Source organism: Hippopotamus amphibius, chromosome 1, assembly GCF_030028045.1.
Source record: "Hippopotamus amphibius kiboko isolate mHipAmp2 chromosome 1, mHipAmp2.hap2, whole genome shotgun sequence".
NCBI classification, from domain to species: domain Eukaryota; kingdom Metazoa; phylum Chordata; class Mammalia; order Artiodactyla; family Hippopotamidae; genus Hippopotamus; species Hippopotamus amphibius.
This window is the reverse complement of record NC_080186.1, coordinates 116,113,905-116,133,254: the sequence shown is the minus strand read 5'-3', so window position 1 is coordinate 116,133,254 and position 19,350 is coordinate 116,113,905. Positions and strand designations below refer to the sequence as shown.

The following is a 19,350-nucleotide window of genomic DNA, read 5'->3' as shown; positions in this document are numbered from 1 at the left end:
GGCTTTTGTGTGTTGGGAGATTTTTAATCACTGCCTCAATTTCTGTACCTGTGATTGGTCTGTTCATAGTTTCTATTTCTTCCTGCTTCAGACTTGGAAGATCGTATTTTTCTAAGAATGTATCCATTTCTTCCAGGTTATCCAATTGATTGGCATATAGTTTCTTGTAGTAGTCTCTCATGATGTTTTGTATTTCTGAGGTGTCCGTTGTTACTTCTTCTTTTTCATTTCTAATTCTGTTGATTTGCATCTTCTCCCTTTTTTTCTTGATGAGTCTGGGTAATGGTTTATTAATTTTGTTAATCTTCTCAAAGAACCAGCTTTTAGTTTTATTTATTTTTGCTATGGTTTTCTTTCTTTCTTTTTCATTTATTTCTGCTCTGATCTTTATGATTTCTTTCCTTCTGCTCACTTTGGGGTTTCTTTGTTCTTCTTTCTCTAGTTGCTGTAGGTGTAAGGTTAGGTTGTTTATTTGATCATTTTCTTGTTTCTTCAGGTAGGACTGTATTGCTATAAACTTCCCTCTTAGAACTGCTTTTGCTGTGTCCCATAGGTTCTGGGTTGTTGTGTTTTCATTGTCATTTGTTTCTAGATATTTTTTGATTTCCTCTTTGATTTCTTTAGTGATTCCTTGGTTGTTTAAGAATGAATTGTTTAGCCTCCATGTGTTTGTATTTTTTGCAGTTTTTTTCCTGTAATTGATATCTAGTCTCATGGCGTTGTGGACTGAGAAGATGCTTGATATGATTTCAGTTTTCTTGAATTTGCTGAGGTTTGATTTGTGACCCAAGATGTGATCTATCCTGGAAAATGTTCCATGTGCACTGGAGAAGAAAATGTATTATGTCATTTTTGGATGGAGTGTCCTATAAATATCAGTTAAGTTGAGATGGTCTAATGTGTCATTTAGAGCTTGTGTATCTTTATTTATTTTCTGTTTGGATAATCTGTCCATTGATGTAAGTGGGGTGTTGAAGTCTCCCACTATTATTGTGTTACTGTTGATGTCCCCTTTTATAGCTGTTAGCATTTGGCTATGTATTGAGGTGCTCCTATATTGGGGGCATAGATATTTACCATTGTGATATGTTCTTGAATGGATCCCTTGATCATTATGCAGTGTCCTTTCTTGTCTCTTGTAATAATCTTTACTTTCAAGTCTAATTTGTCTGATATGAGTATTGCTACTCCAGCTTTCTTTTGACTTCCATTGGCATGGAATATCTTTTTCCATCCCTTGACTTTCAGTCTATATGTATCCCTTGGTCTGAAGTGGGTTTCTTGTAGGCAGCATATAGAAGGGTCTTGTGTTTGTATCCATTCAGCCAGTATGTGTCTTTTGGTTGGAGCATTTAATCCACTTGCATTTAAGGTGATTATTGACATGTATGTTCCTATTACCATTTTCTTAATTGTTTTGGGTTTGTATTTGTAGGTGTTTTCTCTTGTGTTTCCTACTTAGGAAAGTTCCTTTAGCACTTGTTGTAAGGCTGGTTTGGTGGTGCTGAATTCTCTTCACTTTTGCTTGTCTGGAAAGCTTTTGATTTCTCCGTGAATTCTGAATGAGATTCTTGCTGGGTAGAGTATTGTTGGCTGGAGGTTTCTCTCTTTCAAGACTTTCAGTATATCCTGCCTTTCCCTTCTGGCCTGCAGAGTTTCTCTAGAAAGGTCAGCTGTCATCCTTATGGGTTTTCCTTTATATGTTGTTTGTTGCTTTTCTCTTGCTGCTTTTAATATTTTTTCTTTGTGTTTAATTGGCATTAGTTTGATTAATATGTGACTTGGTGTATTTCTCCCTGGGTTTATTCTGTATGGGACTCTCTGCGCTTCTTGGACTTGGTTCATTATTTCCTTTCCCATGTTGGGGAAGTTTTCCACTAGAACCTCTTCAAATATTTTCTCTGACCCTTTCTTGTCTTCTTCTTCTTCTGGGATGCCTGTAATTCGAATGTTGGTACGTTTAATGTTGTCCCTGAGGTCTCTGAGACTGTCTTCTATTCCTTTTATTCTTTTTTCTTTTTCCTGCTCTGTGACAGTTATTTCCCCCATTCTATCTTCCAACTCACTTATTCATTCTTCTGCCTCAGTCATTCTGCTGGTTATAGCATCTAGAGTAGTTTTAATTTCAGTTATTTTGTTATCCATTGCTGTTTGTTTTTCTGAGTTCTTATGAACTGTTTCTTGTACTTTCTCTATTTTGTTATCAAGATTTTGTATCATTTTTACTGTCATTACTCTGAATTCCTTTTCAGGCATTTTTCCTATTTCCTCCTCATTTATTTGGTCTTGTGGGTTTTTTTCCTGCTCCTTTGCCTGCATGGTGGTTCTTTGTTTCCTCATGGTTGTCCAAACTTTTGGGGTTGCTTGTCCTGGTGTTTATAGAAGACTGTCCAAGCCTCAGATAATATTTCTGTTTCCTTAGAGTCTCAGCTGTAAGTGTCCTTCTATTTGCCTTGGGTTTTTTTTGCATTATTTTGTGGCCCACAGAGCTTCCTTTATTGTTCGTCTGTAAGTGTCGGTGTGTAGGGAGGGAGAGGGTACAATAGTGGCTCCTTCTCCTGGGAGTGAGTGAGCAGTGGTGCAGTGTTGTTTCAGTCGGGTTTGGAGGTGCCTGTTGCAGAGGGATGCCGGTGGCTCAGGTGTAAACAGAAAGTCTCAGAGTTGGGCCTCTCTCGGGTTTTTTTTTTTTTTTTCTCTGTAGCATCTCTGCTGCTGGCATTCCAAGGGGTTTTAATCCAGCCCCGCCTGAGTGCCTAAGGGTACTTGTTATCCCTGAGCGCCTTAGGTGGCCCACAGGGTGTGTCTCCACTGCCTGTTGCCGAGGCACTGAAAGAGAGAGAGAGGCTATGCCTGTAGCTCCTCCCCCGCCACCAATGAGCCTGCAGCATCCAGCCGCCATCATGGCCAGGCAGCTCTCAGGGGCAGGCACTCCTTGCTGCGGACCTCTTCCCTCCTCTCCTCTTGGTCCATCATCTTACTGGCAACAATTTTCCTCACCTTGAACCGGCTTTCCGGTTCCCACGCTCCCACTCCCGGACCCTCTGTTCAGCTGTGAATCGCCTTCTTGGTCCGGGATCACTGAGCTGCGGTGCGGACCCTCCATATGTTTCTCACTCCCTCCCATCTGCCACAGCTCTCCCGCTTCACCCTCTTTGAGCCATCATAGATGCCTCCCTACTGGTTATGTCGGGATCCTTGTGGTCCTTTCTGGTGTCCGAGGTTGTCTGCTGGTGTTCAGCTGGTTCTCTGTGGGAATTATTGCGTCTTTTGGTGCATTCCCAATGCATCTGTGGAGAGGGATGCATTCCACGTTCCTCTACTTCGCCTTCATCTTTCACCATCATTCTTCTGACTTCTTTTTCTGGAAGGGTGCCTAGCTCCACTTCATTTAGTTGTTTTTCTGGGTTTTACCTTGTCCCTTTATGTGGTACAAAATCCTCTGGCTTTTCATTTTTTCTACCTTTCTATGGCTGTGGTTATCAGTTCCACAAAACAAGATACTTCCGATACTGCTTGATCCTGCTGTCTTCCCTCTTGTGGAGGAAACTATCTAAGAGGCGCCTGTGCTGCCTGATGGGAGGGACTGATGGTGGGTAGGGATGGGTGGGCAGAGCTCAGCAAAACGAATCTGCTTGTCTGTCAATGGGTGGGGCTGTGTTCCTGTCCTTTAAGTTGTTTGTCCTGAGGCTACCCCTCATTGGAGCTTACAGGCTTTTTGATGGGGCAAATGGTGGAGGGACACTAGGAGGGCTCATGCCCATGAGCACTTCCAGAACCCCTGCTGCCAGTGTCCCTCTTCCTGCAGTGAACTGCAGCTGCCCCCCACCTCTTCAGCAACCTTCCAAGAGCAGCAGTTAGGTCTGGTTCAGTCTCCTATGGGGCCACTGCTCCTTCCCCCAGGGCTCTGGTGTGCACTGCATTTTCTGCATGCCCTCCAAGAATGGTGTCTGTTTTTCCCTTGGTCCTGTGGAGGTCTGGCAATCAAATCCTGCTCTCTTTCAAAGTCAGATTCTCTGGGGATCCCTTGTCCCATTGCTGGACCCCCAGGTTGGGAAGCCTGATGTGGGGCTTAGAACCCTCACTTTAGTGGGTGGACTTCTGTGGTATAACTGTTTTCCAGTTTGTGAGTCTCCCAGCCAGCGAATATGGGATTTGATTTTAATGGATTGTACCCCTCCAACTGTCTCTGCGGCTTCTCCTTTGCTTCTGGATGTGGGGTCTTTTTTCGTGATTTCCAGTGTGTTTCTGTCAATGATTGTTCAGCAGTTAGTTGTAATTCCAGTGCTCTTGCAAGAGGGAGTGAGGGCAGGTGCTCCCACTCTGCCATCTTCCATGTCCAGCTCAACAGACGTATATTTAAGAAATAACTTTCTGGTTTGCAGGCCAGAATTGAAAAAAGTTAATAGTAAAACTGAAGCACAGCAATTCAATTCAGCAAACTCACCCTTGTAAGCCCCAAAGAGGAAGAGATGAGATTAGAAGTGCTTTTGCACTTCTGGTCCCCTTTCAGTTGAGTGTAACAACAGAGAAAAGAGAATGCAGTTGTAGTCTTTCCCCCTGGGTGCCAGGGATCTCATGGTAGCTCTATTATGTTCAGGGGGAAAGGCAGCAAAGAAAATCAGGTAAGAAAATTACTTTAAGGGAAGGACCTGAGTGTGGTCTCTAGAATATAGAATTGATTGGAGGACTGAATTATATCAGATGCCTGATACATTTATGAGGGATTTGAACTCTAGATAAGTGATGTGTCAAATCTAAAAAGACTTTCATTGTTCAAGAATAAAACTAACTTTTCAGCCCTTCTTTCCTCTTTTTCCACTCTACACATTTCACATGTGGTCAGTAGAGGTGACTAAAAGGGACTAACCACTGTGAGGTGGGTACAAGGCACACAGGGAGTAATGGATATGGGAACTCCTCTCAGAGAACACTATCAGATCCTTATAGAGGCAAGGAAGAGAAGGTGGACATAGACTGTCAAGCTTGTTACTCTTTTGTATGATGGCTATTCTTTCATCTTTTCCCTCCAGTTTTACTGAGGTATAATTGACAAATTATAGTGTATATGTTTACTGTGTATAATGTGATGATTTGACAGATATATACTTTATGCAATGATTACCACCATTGGGTACTTAACCCATGAACCACTACAACAGTAAGCTAATCATTTCACTGTGTGTGTGTGTGTGTGTGTGTATGTGACAGAGACAGAGAGAAAGAGAGACAGAGAGAGAGAAACAGAGAGAGAGACAGAGAGTGTGGGGATAATGCTTAAGGTCTACTTTCTCAGCAAGTTTCAAGGACACAACATGGTGTTATTAACTAGACTAACCATGCTTTACGTTAGACACCCAGGGCGTATTCACCGTGTGACTCAAGGCTTGTTCCCTTTGCCCAGCATCTCCATGTTTGCCCCTCCCCCAAGTCCCTGCTTACCACCATCCTCCTGCCTCTTTGTCTGCGAGACCTATGAGTTTGGCAACACATTCCTAAATAGCCAATGGGTCAAGGAAGAAATAACAAATAAAATAGACCATACTTTGGCATGAATGAAGATGAAAACAAAATAAACAGGATCTTTAGGGATAAATGTAACACAGTGCATAGAGTAAAACTTAGGGCTGGAAAGTTTATATGACAAAAGATGAGAAATCTCAAACCAATAAGCTTATAGACATGTATGCATGCACGAGTTTATGAGAAATAAAGAATGCTAACGGTAATACAGCAAAATATAAGCAATGATTGTTTTTGGCAGTTTAATTAGGTGCTCATTTTTGAACAGCTTTATGTTTTCCCCATTTTATAGTATATGATGTAATTTCATGTTTGTAACTATTTAACATAATATTTAAAAAAGCATATAGTTCTCAGTGAAGATGTAGCCGAGCTAGAGGAAAATGTTATGTCCTGGGCTTTGGGACATGCATAGCTGGTGACTCTTTCAGAGGTCTCAAGTGTCTCCTCTTTCTCTTCCTCTCCCTCCTCATTCTCCTCTTCTTCCTCCTTTCCCATTAACAAAACCACATTCTTGAAAAGCTTCCTGAGTATTTGGCCAAGACAAGTCAGTTGGCTAATTCTTCCTCCTGACTGCAAGAAAAATTAAGAAAGATATGAAAGGACTGTTAGGAAATGCACTGACAACATGTCAATGTACCAAATTAGGCAGTGAGGAAGTGCACATTGGGGAGTGAAGGTAGTATGGCAGGTTGAGGGGTCTGGAGGCTTGAAGGAGAATATAGGGAAGAAATATTGAAATAAATTTTAAAATTTCTGTCTTTGAAGCACCGAAACCATGTTTGGAAAGAGTAGAAGAAAGCCAATAGATGAGATGAGCCCTAAGTTCATATTTCACCTAGATTTCAGAGCTTTAGTACCCCGATCCTCTCTCCCTTCCCCAAACCCACTGTCATTCACTTATATGTGATGCTATGAGTCGTAAATGGTATGTTACATTTAATTTTTGTTTCACCAAATTTAGACTTGCTATTTACTTAAGGGAAAAAAAGGATTTCTTTCCGTGATAAAGGAACTTTAAGTGCATGGCAGCAGTCGAGGCAAGTGTTGGTGTCAGATGAGATGGGACATCCTGATTCCCATAAGAATGTGTTCCCACATTCTGGAGTAACAGAAAGCCAGCACTGTAACTTTATTCCTACACCAGACAAGGCCCCTCACCAAGCATGGCCCATCATGAAAAGCTTCAGTGCCCAAGGGGACAGCATAGAAAAGAGGACAGTTCTTTTCTAGGAGCTATAGAAATCGTTCATAGGTAGAAGATGGGAAGTATAGAAAAGAGGTGTGGGATAGAGGAGAGGACCTATGGAAGAACTGTTGACAGCTAAACCTCTGAAAAGGCAGAACTGAAATCTTTTGCTGGGGTTGGAGAACCTGCCAGGGCACTGTTTCCTGAATTTCAGTTATTTGCCAAAAGCTCATTCTGTTTGTCAGAATCACACATTGCTTGTATCAAGGAATATGAATTTTGTAAGTTTATTTATTTCTTTTCGAATTTTTTAACTTTAAATTCAGTTTATACTCACTTTTAAATTTTTTATTTCACTGGCTATAGGCAATCATGTGCATGAAATGGCAGATGAAATCTTCAAATCATATATATATATATATATATATATATAATTTTAGAGGGAGAGAGAGAGAAGAGGGAGAGAGAGAGAGAGAAGAGCAGGAGAGAGAGAGAGAGATTATGAAATCTTGCAAATTTGATGCCGTGAAATTGTCTAGGGTGTGGATTAGTAATCTTGGATGGAAAAGAATTTCTCCTCGGGATCAATAACAAGCCGCTGCTCAGGTTTAAGTTACAGAATAACAGTTTATTAGGAAGAAAGCACAACAGCTTCCTGCATAGACACCAGAAGGGGTGGGAGACCCCCGAAGGGGTCGTACATGAGCAAGCTATATACTTTCAGAGCAGAGATAAGGCAGTCCTCACCTCAAGACTGATTGTTGGAGTGGATTGTTAGGGTTGGTTGTTTCTTTAGAAACATTCATGTTATTCATCAGAACAGAGAATTTCATTACTCAGTGATCTGTGACATCCCAGGGAACCACCACCCTAGTTGTTAAATGAGATCACAAGGGAGAGTCATTAAGCATCAGTCTTAAAGAATGAGTGAGGTTAAGTCACATGTTTCCAGTTCTTCCAGCCCTCCCCGGCCAAGTCAGCCCCTGTCAGCCCCTGGAACATTCAAATTCGAAGTCTGATGGAAGGCTATCAGACAGGGGAGTTATCTCCTACCTGGGGGAGGGTCACCCTTGTTCCATTCAGGTCTTCAATGGATTGGATGAGGACGTCCCACCTCACAGAGGGCAACCTGTTTTCTCAAGCTACTGATTTATAATTTTAACCGTATCCTAAGACAGCTTCAGAGAAAAACCCAGAATACAGTTTTCCAAATATCTGGGCACACTGTGCCACTCAAGTTAAACCATAAATGAACCATCAAACCTTGCAGAGCAGGAAATAGGCACATTTGACTTACATTTCACAGAGACCAATATGGAACAAATAAAAAATAGGTTAAAATTATATGGGAAATATTATTAATAATGTAGAAGTTGTATATGAATGGCAGTTAACGTCAATGACTAAATTATTAATAAAGGGATGTCAACTTTCTCTTGAATTTACCGCTGGATTTCAGGTTAAATGACCTGTGTTTAAATCCTTAATAAATACTGAATATATATAAATTTATTTGTTTGAATGGCATTGCATAGTCGGATGGGTTTTCTAATGATTCCAAAGGGGCAGGAAGCCAGAAAATTTGAACAGTGCTCTGAGCTTGCTTCAAAAATAGAAGAAATAAAAAAAGGTTAGTTGGGAGAAGTTATGTGGGAGCAGATGGTATGTCATGTAGGAGAGATATGAGTGAATGCCTTGCTATCTGTTGTAGGTCTAGGGTCCGAGCTGCCGCATCATCTGAATGATGGTAGGTGATGCCACGCTCCTAGTGAATTCTCTGTGGCCGGAGGTGAAACAGAGTTATAAAGAACACAGGAATCTGCTTGCTAGATATTCTTTATTTGAAGGAGCACAGCAGTGAACGGAGGACCCTAGAGGTCACCACTTTACCGAACGTGTCTGAGTATCATGATGGGAAGGGATCTCAGATGACCTGCAACCTACCCTCAGCCCATTTGAGAAGAAGAAAGGAGACTCAGATGAGCAAGCCATGGGTCAAGAGGAAATGCACTGTAAGAAGGGCTTAAAGTAAAGAGAGAGATGTCAGCAGGAAGCCAGGCTGTTTTCAAACCAGTATATACAACAAAATGTCCAGCAGTCCCAGTGGAACACAGCAGGAAGGTTCATAATTCAAGGAAGGTAAAAGATTGAAAAGAGTTATCTTCCCCAATCAACACAGGGTGCCCTTGACTACAAGTTTGAGATCCCCTCCCCCCCATCCTCCCACTGCCATAAACCCCTGAAACTGAGAGCTAAGGCAGGGATTCTGTGAGTAATAAGAATGTAATCCACTGAGGAGAACCTGGAGCAAGCAGGGCTATTCCTGTTTTCAGAGTCCCTGTCAAGCCAGTTATGGATGGATTTGCAATTTGTTCTGGAAATGATTGGACCAGGCCAGTGTTGGCAGCTCCACTGCCCCCTGGGTGGGGCAGCAAGCCCCAATAAAAAGGTCCTCTGCTGCACGACTGGTATCCTCCTGCTACTCGAGTCCCGGCGACTTTGGAGAAACTGGTGAGGCTGATTCTTCAGTTCAGCTTTGTTCTTGGGCTCCTGAATGTTGAATTTATGCTGGAGATAGCAAATCTGGTGGGCCCAAAGTTTTGATCATGGGTTTTAATGTTACTTAGCGGATGGGAACTTGAAATTCGGTCACACTGCTATGCCATATTTATTAGCTTTCTAGTACATAGTTTGAGTACCCCTATCAAAAAAGAAATTAATAGGGAAATTTTGACATGAGGGCGAGGCAAAGAACAGTGTATTTTTCCTTTTTCTATACCTTTCTTGTATCCCTCTGCGATGATTTCAGAAGAATTTATCTTAGAATGTGTGAGGCCCTTGTATGCTTCCTGCTGGCCCTTTGCTCTGTACATAAGTCATTTTGTTGGGACCTCATGAGAGAAGAAGTGATAGGAATTGCTTGTGAGCCTGCGCAGCAGCTTAGAACTTGGGTTGGCCTTTTCTGAAGATGTTGTTTTCCTTAAAAGAAAGAAAGAAAAGAAAAGAAAAACAAAACCATCGCTTAACTCTTTCAAACAAAGATATTTTCTCTGTAAAATCATGCGAGAAAAGAGAAGATCTTCTCTGGGCTGATGAAATAATTTGCTAATGAGTGAGAGTGTTAAAGAGATTAAAGCACAGTGTTAGAGACTGGAGAGGTAGTATGTGATGGTATTACAAAACCTTTGGCTTTTCTCTTTGTAGGAGTTCCTTCTTGTGAACACTGTCACATAATTTCTTTCAGATCCTAAGACTCCAGAAAGATGTCTTATCAACAGCAACAGTGCAAGCAGCCCTGCCATCCACCTCCAGTGTGCCCACCAAAGTGCCCTGAGCCTTGCCCACCTCCACCGTGTCCTGAGCCTTGCCCACCTATAAAGTGTCCTGATCCATGCCCACCTCAGCAGTGCCAGCAGAAATGTCCTCCTGTGCCACCTCCCCAGCCATGCCAGCAGACTTGCCCACCCAAGTGCAAATAACTGCTGCAGGTTTCATCCAGATTAGGAAAGGGTAAGGACAATTGGCTCACCTAGTTCCCCAGCTCCACCTTCACCTTCTCTTCAAAACGCATCATGGATTCAGAAGAAGCTTCTCCACCCTTCAGCCTGCCATATGCCTGTGGTTGATGCTGACAGCCAGAAGTATATTCCTCAGGCTGCTGTACTGCCTCTCCCTTGGAGGTAGCTGAGAGAGCATGACAGAGCTTCAGAAGGAAGAGCTGCGGCTCTCCTCCTGGGAGCCATCAGAGGATTCTCTCACTGTCTTCTGTATCTGTGTGTCAGCTGGGCAGGGTTATCTACTAGTTGAGCCGTTATTACTTATCTTCTATTTTCTAAATAAACTACAATCCCTTTGTGTGATGATCAAATGTTTTCTTTCTTGTAAAAGTGCTTTTAGCAGTATCATATCATATCATAAACTGGGTTGATTTCTTTCCTTCTTTGATGCCAAAGTTCAGGCTCTCACAATCAGTGTGATCTGAATTTTGAGTCATTTCAAAGATTATTGATATAGAATTACAAATGCATGTTATTTTTTTAATTATTGCTTGATTGAGATGAGGAAGAAATTTTTTAATTCCTTGGGATTTCAGTCCCTTCACTAAAAGGTGGGAAAGTCACATTCCCATTGCAAGCTTGTCCGAGGCATGAAAATTACCTTAACGTGTGTAATTTAGCTGGCACCGTGCTGCACACAAAACGGGCACTTGCGGAGGCAATAGGTCCTCATGGTCTCGGTCGTCATCAGTATCACCACCGTCACCACCGGCACCACGTTTGCTCCAGCAGGAAAGTGGCTCCTGTATAAGTAGTATAGCAAACAAGAAGATCCTGAAGCTCCATTACCATCTCATATGTGTTGTTCTGCTTCATTTTTAACTAAGCGTATTTTTAATGTGATATTACAGATAAACAGTTTTGGAAATTTGTGGAATATTTTGCATAAAATTATAGTAGTTCTGAGAACATGGGTAGTAGAGAAGAAAGGAAAATGAAGAGGGTCTTTACGTGGCAAATTCCTCCTCCTTTCCGTGTGTAGAACGTGGTCTTCCTACTCTAAGAACTCATCAACCTCAGGGTTTATTGCATTTTTTCTCTTCTGAAATTACTTTCCTATTGTTCACACCCACCTTTGAAGAGGACTTAGTTTTTCAATGTTTATTTGGATTTACAAAGTCACTGTTGCTCTGCAGCTTGTTTTCGATTTGCTTAGCTTACTAGTCAAGTAAGCTGTGAAAAAGGATATGTTCTTTCAGCATATCTCTTCTTGTGGGCCTAAGTGTCCACAAAACAGAATAGTTAATTCATTTTTTAAAAAGAATTATTTATTTATTGTCTGTGTTGCGTCTTTTTTGCTGCGCGGGGCTTTTCTCTAGGTACAGCCAGTGGCGGCTAATCTTCATGACTGTGTGCAGGCTTCTCAGGGCGCTGGCCTCTCATGTTGTAGAGCATGGGCTCTAGGCACACAGGCTTCAGGAGTTGCAGCCCGTGGACTCAGTAGTTGTGGCACCCAGGCTGGGTTGCTCTGTGGTACGTGGGATCATCCCTGACTCGGAATTAAACCCATGTCCCCTGCATTGGCAGGTGGATTCTTTTTTTTTTTTAAGAACTTTTATTGAGATACAGTGAACAGACAATAAACAGCATATATTTAGAGTGTAAAATTTGGTATCCCAATCTCCCGATTCATTCCCCCCCAACCCTCCCCGCTTTCCCCCCTTGGTGTCCATACATTTGTTCTCTACACCTGTGTTCTATTTCTGCCTTGCATTTCCTCTTTCATAGTTGTTAGCATTTGCCTTGTGTATTGAGGTGCTCCTGTATTGGGTGCATATATATTTATAATTGTTATCTCCTCTTCTTGGATTGATCCCTTGATCTTTATGTAATGTCCTTTCTTGTCTCTTGTAACATTTTTTATTTTAAAGTCTATTTTATCTGATATGAGTATCACTACTCCAGCTTTCTTTTGATTTCCATTTGCATGGAATATCTTTTTCCATCCCCTCACTTTCAGTCTGTATGTGTTCCTAGGTCTGAAATGTGTCTCTTGTATACAGCGTATATGTGTGTCTTGTTTTTGCAACCATTCAGCCAGTCTGTGTCTTTTGGTTGGAGCATTCAGTCCATTTACATTCAAGGTAATTATGGGTATGTATGTTCCTATTACCGTTATCTTAAGTGTTTTGTTTTTGTGTTTGTAGGTCCTTCTCTTCTCTTTTGTTTCCCACTTAGAGATGTTCCTTTAGCATTTGTTGTAGGGCTGGTTTGGTGGTGCTGGATTCCCTTTGCTGTTGCTTGTCTGTAAAGCTTTTGATTCCTCTGTCGAATCTGAATGAGATCCTTGCTGGGTAGAGTATTCTTGGTTGTAGGTTCTTCCCTTTCATGACTTTAAATATATTGTGCCACTCCCTTCTTGCTTGCAGAGTTTCTGCTGAGAAATCAGCTGTTAACCTTATGGGAGTTCCCTTGCATGTGATTTGTCATGTTTCCCTTGTTGCTTCTAACAACTTTTCTCTATCTAATTTTTGTCAGTTTGACTACTATATGTGTTGGCATGTTTCTCCTTGGGTTTATCCTGCCTGGGACTCTCTGCATTTCCTGGACTTGGGTAGCTATTTCCTTTCCCTTGTTAGGGAATTTTTCAACTATAATCTCTTCCAATATTTTCTCAGGTCCTTTCTCTCTCTCTTCTCCTTCTGGGACCCCTATAATGCAAATGTTTCTGTGTTTAACATTGTCCTAGAGGTCTCTTAGGCTGTCTTCCGTTCTTTTCATTCTTTTTTCTTAATTCTTTTTCGCATAAGTGATTATCACCATTCTGTCTTCCAGGTCACTTATTCACCCTTCTGCCTCAGTTAATCTGCTATTGCTTCCTTCTAGTGAGTTGTTCATTTCAGTTATTCTGTTGCATATCTCTGTTTGTTTGCTCTTTAATTCTTCTAGGTCTTTGGTAAACTTTTAAATCTTTGCATCCAGTCTTTTTTCAAAGTCCTGGATCATCTTCACCATCATTATCCTGAATTCTTTTTCTGGAAGGGTGCTTATCTTCTCTTCATTTAGTTGTTTTTCTGGGGTTTTATCCTGTCCCTTCACCTGGTACAAAGTCTTTTGCCTTTTCTTTTTCTCTATGTTTCTGTGGCTGTAGTTTTCAGTTCCACAGGATGAAATACTGCTGATACTGCTTGATACTGCTGTCTGTCCTCTTGTAGAGGAAGCTATCTAGAAGCATCATGCATCCTTCCTGATGGGAGGGACTCCAGCAGGCAGATTCTTAACCACAGCACCACAGGGAAGTCCCACAGAATACTTACTTCATATCACACACACACATACATACAAATGCACAACACACAACATGCCTGCACACACATGAAAAATAGCATTATTTTGAAAAGCAACAATGTCTTCAAGTTAAGTCATATTATACCTAAACATAAATAACATTGAGAGGATATTTCTCTTTGTATACATTCTTTACTTGCATACCTAGAAGTAAAGGAGTGTAAGATGATAGAACTGCAGGTGGGAAAAGATTCCCATGGTACTGCTCAACTCTCAGCAGACTATGACTGGAGTGGAAAATTGACTCTGATATTTGGGAGCTGTCTCTCCTGTAGCTAGTATTAAGTGACCTGACACAGACATTAATTCTTTGAGGTGGGATGTAACTGTAATACATCTTAAATTGGGGCCTTGGCTGAGGAGTCCAGAGGTGGTTAGCAAGGAAAGTGATATAGGAAACCATGAATGTGGTGATACATGCTATTCAATGGCAAAATGTTTGCAGTTATGGTTGTCCCTGGTCACTTAAGAGGCTGACCAAATGTTGCTTATTTGTTGTATTGATCAGGGAATTTCAACAGACATATGTTCAGGAAAAAACTTTCTGGTTTTCAGGACAGAAATGAGAAAAAATGAGAAAAGAAAGACTGTAGGGCAGAAATTCAAAACCTTGTGAAATTAGAAAACTCACCACTTGTAAGCTCCAAAGAGGAAGGGATGCGAGTAGAAGTGGTTTTGAACTTCAGGTTCATTTTCAGCTGACTGTAACAACAGAGAAAAGAGATAGAAGTTGTCATCTCTCCACCTCTGCCAGGGATCTCATGGCAGCTCTATTAAGTTCACAGGGAAAGGCAGCAAAATAAATTAGGGCAGAACATTACTTCTAGGAAAGGACCTGAGCATGGTCTCTAGAACATAGAAATGATTAGAGTACTACATTATCTCAGATGCCTAATATGTTTTTGAGGGATTTGAGCATGAAATACACTATGTGCCAAAAGTAAAAAGTGTTTGATTTTTCAAGAACAGAAATGACTTTCCAGCCCTCCTGTCCCCACTTTCCATACAACCCATTTCACATGTAGTCAGTACAGGTGACTGAAAGGGACTGCCCACTGTGAGGTGGATACAAGGCCCACAGGGAATGATGGATACGGGAAGCTCTCCCAGGGAACAGTATCAGAGCCCAATAGAGGCAAGGAGGAGACAAAGCACAGAGATTCTCAGGGTTTGCTACTCTCTTGTATGATTGCTATTCTGTCATCTTTTCCTTCCAGCTTTACTGAGGTATAATTGACAAATTAAATTGTATATATTTACAGTGTGTAATGTGATCACGTGACGTATGTTACTTTGTGCAATGATTACCATCATTGGGTACTTAACACATTAATCCCTTCAATAGTAAGCATTTCAGTGTGTGTATGTCTCTCTGTGAGAGAGTGTAGTGATACTGCTTAAGGTCTACTTTCTCATCAAGTTTCAAGCACGCAACACAGTGTAATAAACTAGACTCACCATGCTCTATATTCGACTCCCAGAGCTTATTCACCATATGACACAAGGCTTGTTCCCTTTGCCCAACATCTGCACTTATGATCTGCATGTATGCCCCACCCCTCAGACCTGGCTAACCACCGTTCTATTCTCTGTTTCTTTGAGAGCGATGAGTTGGGCAACACGTTCCTAAATAACCAATGGCTGAAAGAAGAAACAACAAATAAAATAGAAAATTCTTTGGGATGAACGGAAATTAAAACAAAACACATAAGGTCTTTAAGGACAAATGTAATGCAGTGCATAGAGAGAAACTTATGGCTGGAGACACCTGTATAACAAGAGATGAAAGATCTCAGATCAATTTCCTGAGAGAAATGTATACTTGTATGTGCGTTCATGAAAAATAAAACATCCTACCGCTAAATACAGCAAAATATGAGCCGTGAGTATTTCTGGTAGTTTAATGTCAGTGCACATTTTTGAATAGCTTTATGTTTTCTCCATTACATATTACATGATGTAATTTCACTTTTGTAACTATTGATCAGAATATTTAAAAGAATATAGAGTAGTCAGTGAAGATGTTGCTGAGTGAGAGGAAAATGTGAGGCCTGACCTTTGGAACATGCATAGTGGTGACTCTTTCACAGGTTTCAGGTGTCTGCTCTTTCTCTTCCTCTTCTTCCTCACTCTCCTCTTCTTCCTTCTTTCCGATTTATAGAACCACATTCCTGGAAAGCTTTGTAGTATTTGGCCAAGACATGTTAGTAGGCCAATTCTTCCTCCTGAGTGCAGGAAGAGTATAGAAAGATATGAAGGGACTATTACTAAATGCATTGACAGTAGATCAATGTACCAAAGTGGACAGTTAAGATGTATGCATTGGGGAGTGAAGGTAATATGACAGGTTGAGGGGACTGGAAGTTTGAAAGAGAAGACAGGGAATACACATTGAAAGAATTTTTAAAATTACTGTCTTTCAAAGACCTAAAATATGTTTGGAAACAGTAGAGGAAAGGAAATATATCAGATGAACCCCAAGTTCATATTTCACCTAGATTTCAGAAGTTTAGTGCCCTGATCCTCTTTTGCCTCCCAAACCCACTGTCAATCATTATTTGGGATGGTGTGAGTCTTAAATGGCATCTTATATGTGTTTTTGGTTTCTCATAATTTAAACCTGGCATTTACTTATGGAAAAGAAGAAATTTATATCCTGATAAAGGAATTCTAAGCACATGGCAGCAGTTTAGGGAAGTGTTTCTATCACGTGAGACGAAACTTCCTGACTGGTTAAAAATGTGTTTCCACATTCTACAGGAATGTAAAATGAGTATAGTAACTTTGTTTCTAAACGAGACAGAGTCATTCACCAGCCTTGGCCCATCTCAAGAAGCTTCAGTCCCCAAGGGGACAGCACAGAAAAGAGGATAGTTCAGTTCCAGGATAAGAGACTAAGTGTAGAGGAATTGTTGAGAGCTAAATCTCTCTAAAGGCACCAAAGAGGAGAAAAGATGGCGGCGAAGTAGAGAGATGTGGAGTGCATCCCTCTCCACAGAGGCATTGGGAATGCATGGAAGGACGCAGTAATTCCCACAGAGAACCAGCTGAACACCAGCAGACGGCCTCGGACATCAGAAAGGGCTGCGGGGAGATTGACATAGCTGGTAGGGAGGCATCTACGAGGGCTCAAAGAGGGTGAAGCAGTGGAGCTGTGGCAGACGGGAGGGAGTGAGAAACATACGGTGGGTCCGCAGCACAGCTCAGCGTTCCCGGACCGAGACATCGATCTGCGGCTGAACAGAGGGTCCAGGAGCGGAAGCGTGGGAACCGGAGAGCTGGTTCAGGGTGAGAAACATTGTTGCCCGTAGGGTGACGGACCGAGAGGACAGGAGGGAGGAGGTCCGCGGAGAGGAGTGCCTGTCCCTGAGAGCTGCCCGGCTATGATGGCGGCTGGAGGCTGCAGGCTCATGGGCGAGGGAGAGGAGCCGCGCGCATAGCCTCTCTCTCTCTTTCGGAGGCTCTGCAACAGGCAGTGGAGAGACGCCCTGCGGGCCACCTAAGGTGCTCAGGGATAACAAACACCCTCAGGCACTTGGGCGGGGCTAGATTAAAACCCCTTGCAATGCCAGCAGCAGGGAGGCTGCTGAGAGAAAAAAAAAAGAAAAACAACAGCATCAAAAAGAAAAAAACCCCGAGAGAGGCCCAACTCTAAGACTTTCTGTTTATGCCTGAGCCACCAGCGCCCTCTGCAACAGGTACCTCCAAGCCCCACTGAAACAACAGTGCGCCACTGCTCACTCACTCCCAGGAGAAGGAGCCACTATTGTACCCTCTCCCTCCCCACACACCGACGCTTACAGACGAACAATAAAGGAACCTCTGCTGGTCACAGAATAATGCAAAAAAAAAAAAAAAAAAACCAAGGCAAGGAGAAGGACACTTACAGCTGAGACGCTAAGGAAACAGAAATAGTAGTATCAATGCCTATTGAACTGGTCCATTCTGGGATCAGTTCTGGATTTTTTTTTTTTTTTCTTTCTCTCTCTCTCTCTCTTTTTTTTTTTTTTTTTGATTTATTAAATACGATCTTAGCCCTAAGGCATCTACAAGTTTTATAACATAATTTTTTAATTATATTTTTTATTCTTTTTCTTTTTTTTTGCCTTTTTATATACTTCTATATCTAGCTAAGTTTTTAGTAGTACGGACAAAATATCTCTCATACTTTCCTTTCATCCCTATCTTTTATACATTTCTATTCCTTTCTTTTTATTTGCATATTTCCAACCACATTACGCTCTTCTGTTCCCCTTTCTTCCAGCCATTTTAAGTTTATTTTATCTTAACATACTTATAAGCAACACTATCGGTCGGCTCAGACTCCTTGCTCTATTCTCCAGATGATGCACTGCCTTGGTATTTAATGTTAGGCTTTTGTCTTTATCTTAGTTCTTAGTACAGTTGTCTAATTACATTCTGAGAATCTCCATTCTCTCTGGTGGTACTTCAGCTCTTTTCTATATTTGATCCTAGCTTACAAAATCTCCCTGGATTGATGTTTGTATATGTAGGGTGTTATTTGTTGTTTGTTTGCTTTTGCTTTTGTCTCTGATTTGTTCTGTTTCAGTTGTCAATTTCTGCTGGGTTTCTCTTTGAATATCTGATAGCACACTTGGGTTCTGTCAGGTCTTTCTAGAACCTTATGTCCTAACGGATTCAGTAATTGTGTGTCTTATACATGTATGTGTTTCCTAGACTTAATATTCGTTTAATCCAATACTTGGAAATTAGTCTGAGGCTTGGACAGTCTTCTATAAACACCTCTATCGCCAGGACAAGCAACCCCAAAAGTCTGGACATCCATGAGGAAACAAAGAAACACCATGCAGGCAAAGGAGCAGGAAAAAAACCCACAAGACCAAATAAATGAAGAGGAAATAGGAAAAATGCCTGAAAAAGAATTTAGAGTAATGATAGTAAAAATGATACAAAATCTTGATAACAAAATAGAGAAAGTACAAGAAACAGTTCATAAGAACTCAGAAAAACAAACAGCAATGGATAACAAAATAACTGAAATTAAAAATACTCTAGATGCTATAACCAGCAGAATGCCTGAGGCAGAAGAACGAATAAGTGAGTTGGAAGATAGAATGGGGGAAATAACTGCCACAGAGCAGGAAAAAGAGAAAAGAATAAAAAGAATAGAGGACAGTCTCAGAGACCTCAGTGATAACCTTAAACGTACCAACATTCGAATTATACGCATCCCAGAAGAAGAAGAAAACAAGAAAGGGTCTGAGAAAATCTTTGAAGAGGTTCTAGAGGAAAACTTCCCCAACATGGGAAAGGAAATAATGAACCAAGTCCAAGAAGCACAGAGAGTCCCATACAGAATAAACCCAAGGAGAAATACACCAAGACACATATTAATCAAACTAATGACAATTAAACACCAAGAAAAAATATTAAAAGCAGCAAGAGAAAAGCAACAAACAACATATAAGGGAAAACCCATAAGGATAACAGCTGACCTTTCTACAGAAACTCTGCAGGCCAGAAGGGAATGGCAGGATATATTGAAAGTCCTGAAAGAGAGACACCTACAGCCAAGAATACTCTACCCAGCAAGAATCTTATTCAGATTTGAGGGAGAAATCAAAAGCTTTCCAGACAAGCAAAAGTGAAGAGAATTCAGCACCACCAAACCAGTCTTACAACAAGTGCTAAAGGAACTTCTCTAAGTAGGAAATACAAGAAAAGGAAAACACCTACAAATACAAACCCAAAACAATTAAGAAAATGGTAATTGGAACACACATATCAATAATCACTTTAAATGTAAATGGATTA

General features: G+C 41.3%; 1 protein-coding gene and 1 long non-coding RNA gene across 3 annotated transcripts in view; one reads left to right on the top strand and one right to left on the bottom strand.

Annotated features, from left to right (window-relative positions):
* Nucleotides 1-5,766: 5,766 nt before the first annotated feature.
* LOC130846237 (uncharacterized) overlaps nt 5,767-19,350 on the bottom strand; it is a 51,164-nt gene continuing 37,580 nt past the window's right edge. The window contains exons 3-6 of the long non-coding RNA XR_009051537.1: nt 15,611-15,779; nt 14,186-14,256; nt 10,868-11,009; nt 5,767-6,093 (exon numbers count right to left, since the gene is read on the bottom strand). This is a non-coding gene — a long non-coding RNA (uncharacterized LOC130846237). The remainder of the gene's footprint in view (nt 6,094-10,867; nt 11,010-14,185; nt 14,257-15,610; nt 15,780-19,350) is intronic.
* Nucleotides 9,105-10,505, top strand: LOC130846222 (small proline-rich protein 2E-like). Of its 2 annotated transcripts, none has more exons than XM_057724317.1 (2): nt 9,105-9,220; nt 9,954-10,505. In XM_057724317.1, the coding sequence occupies exon 2, from the start codon at nt 9,973-9,975 to the stop codon at nt 10,186-10,188; it is 216 nt and encodes a 71-aa protein (XP_057580300.1). In that variant the 5' UTR covers nt 9,105-9,220; nt 9,954-9,972; the 3' UTR covers nt 10,189-10,505. The 2 variants fall into 2 exon arrangements, with proteins under 2 accessions (XP_057580300.1, XP_057580309.1); XM_057724326.1 differs by lacking the exon at nt 9,105-9,220 and adding an exon at nt 9,266-9,295.

Bases quoted from the DNA above. Each gene is read 5' to 3' on its own strand.
- LOC130846222 (XM_057724317.1), top strand. From the start codon at position 9,973: ATGTCTTATCAACAGCAACAGTGCAAGCAGCCCTGCCATCCACCTCCA.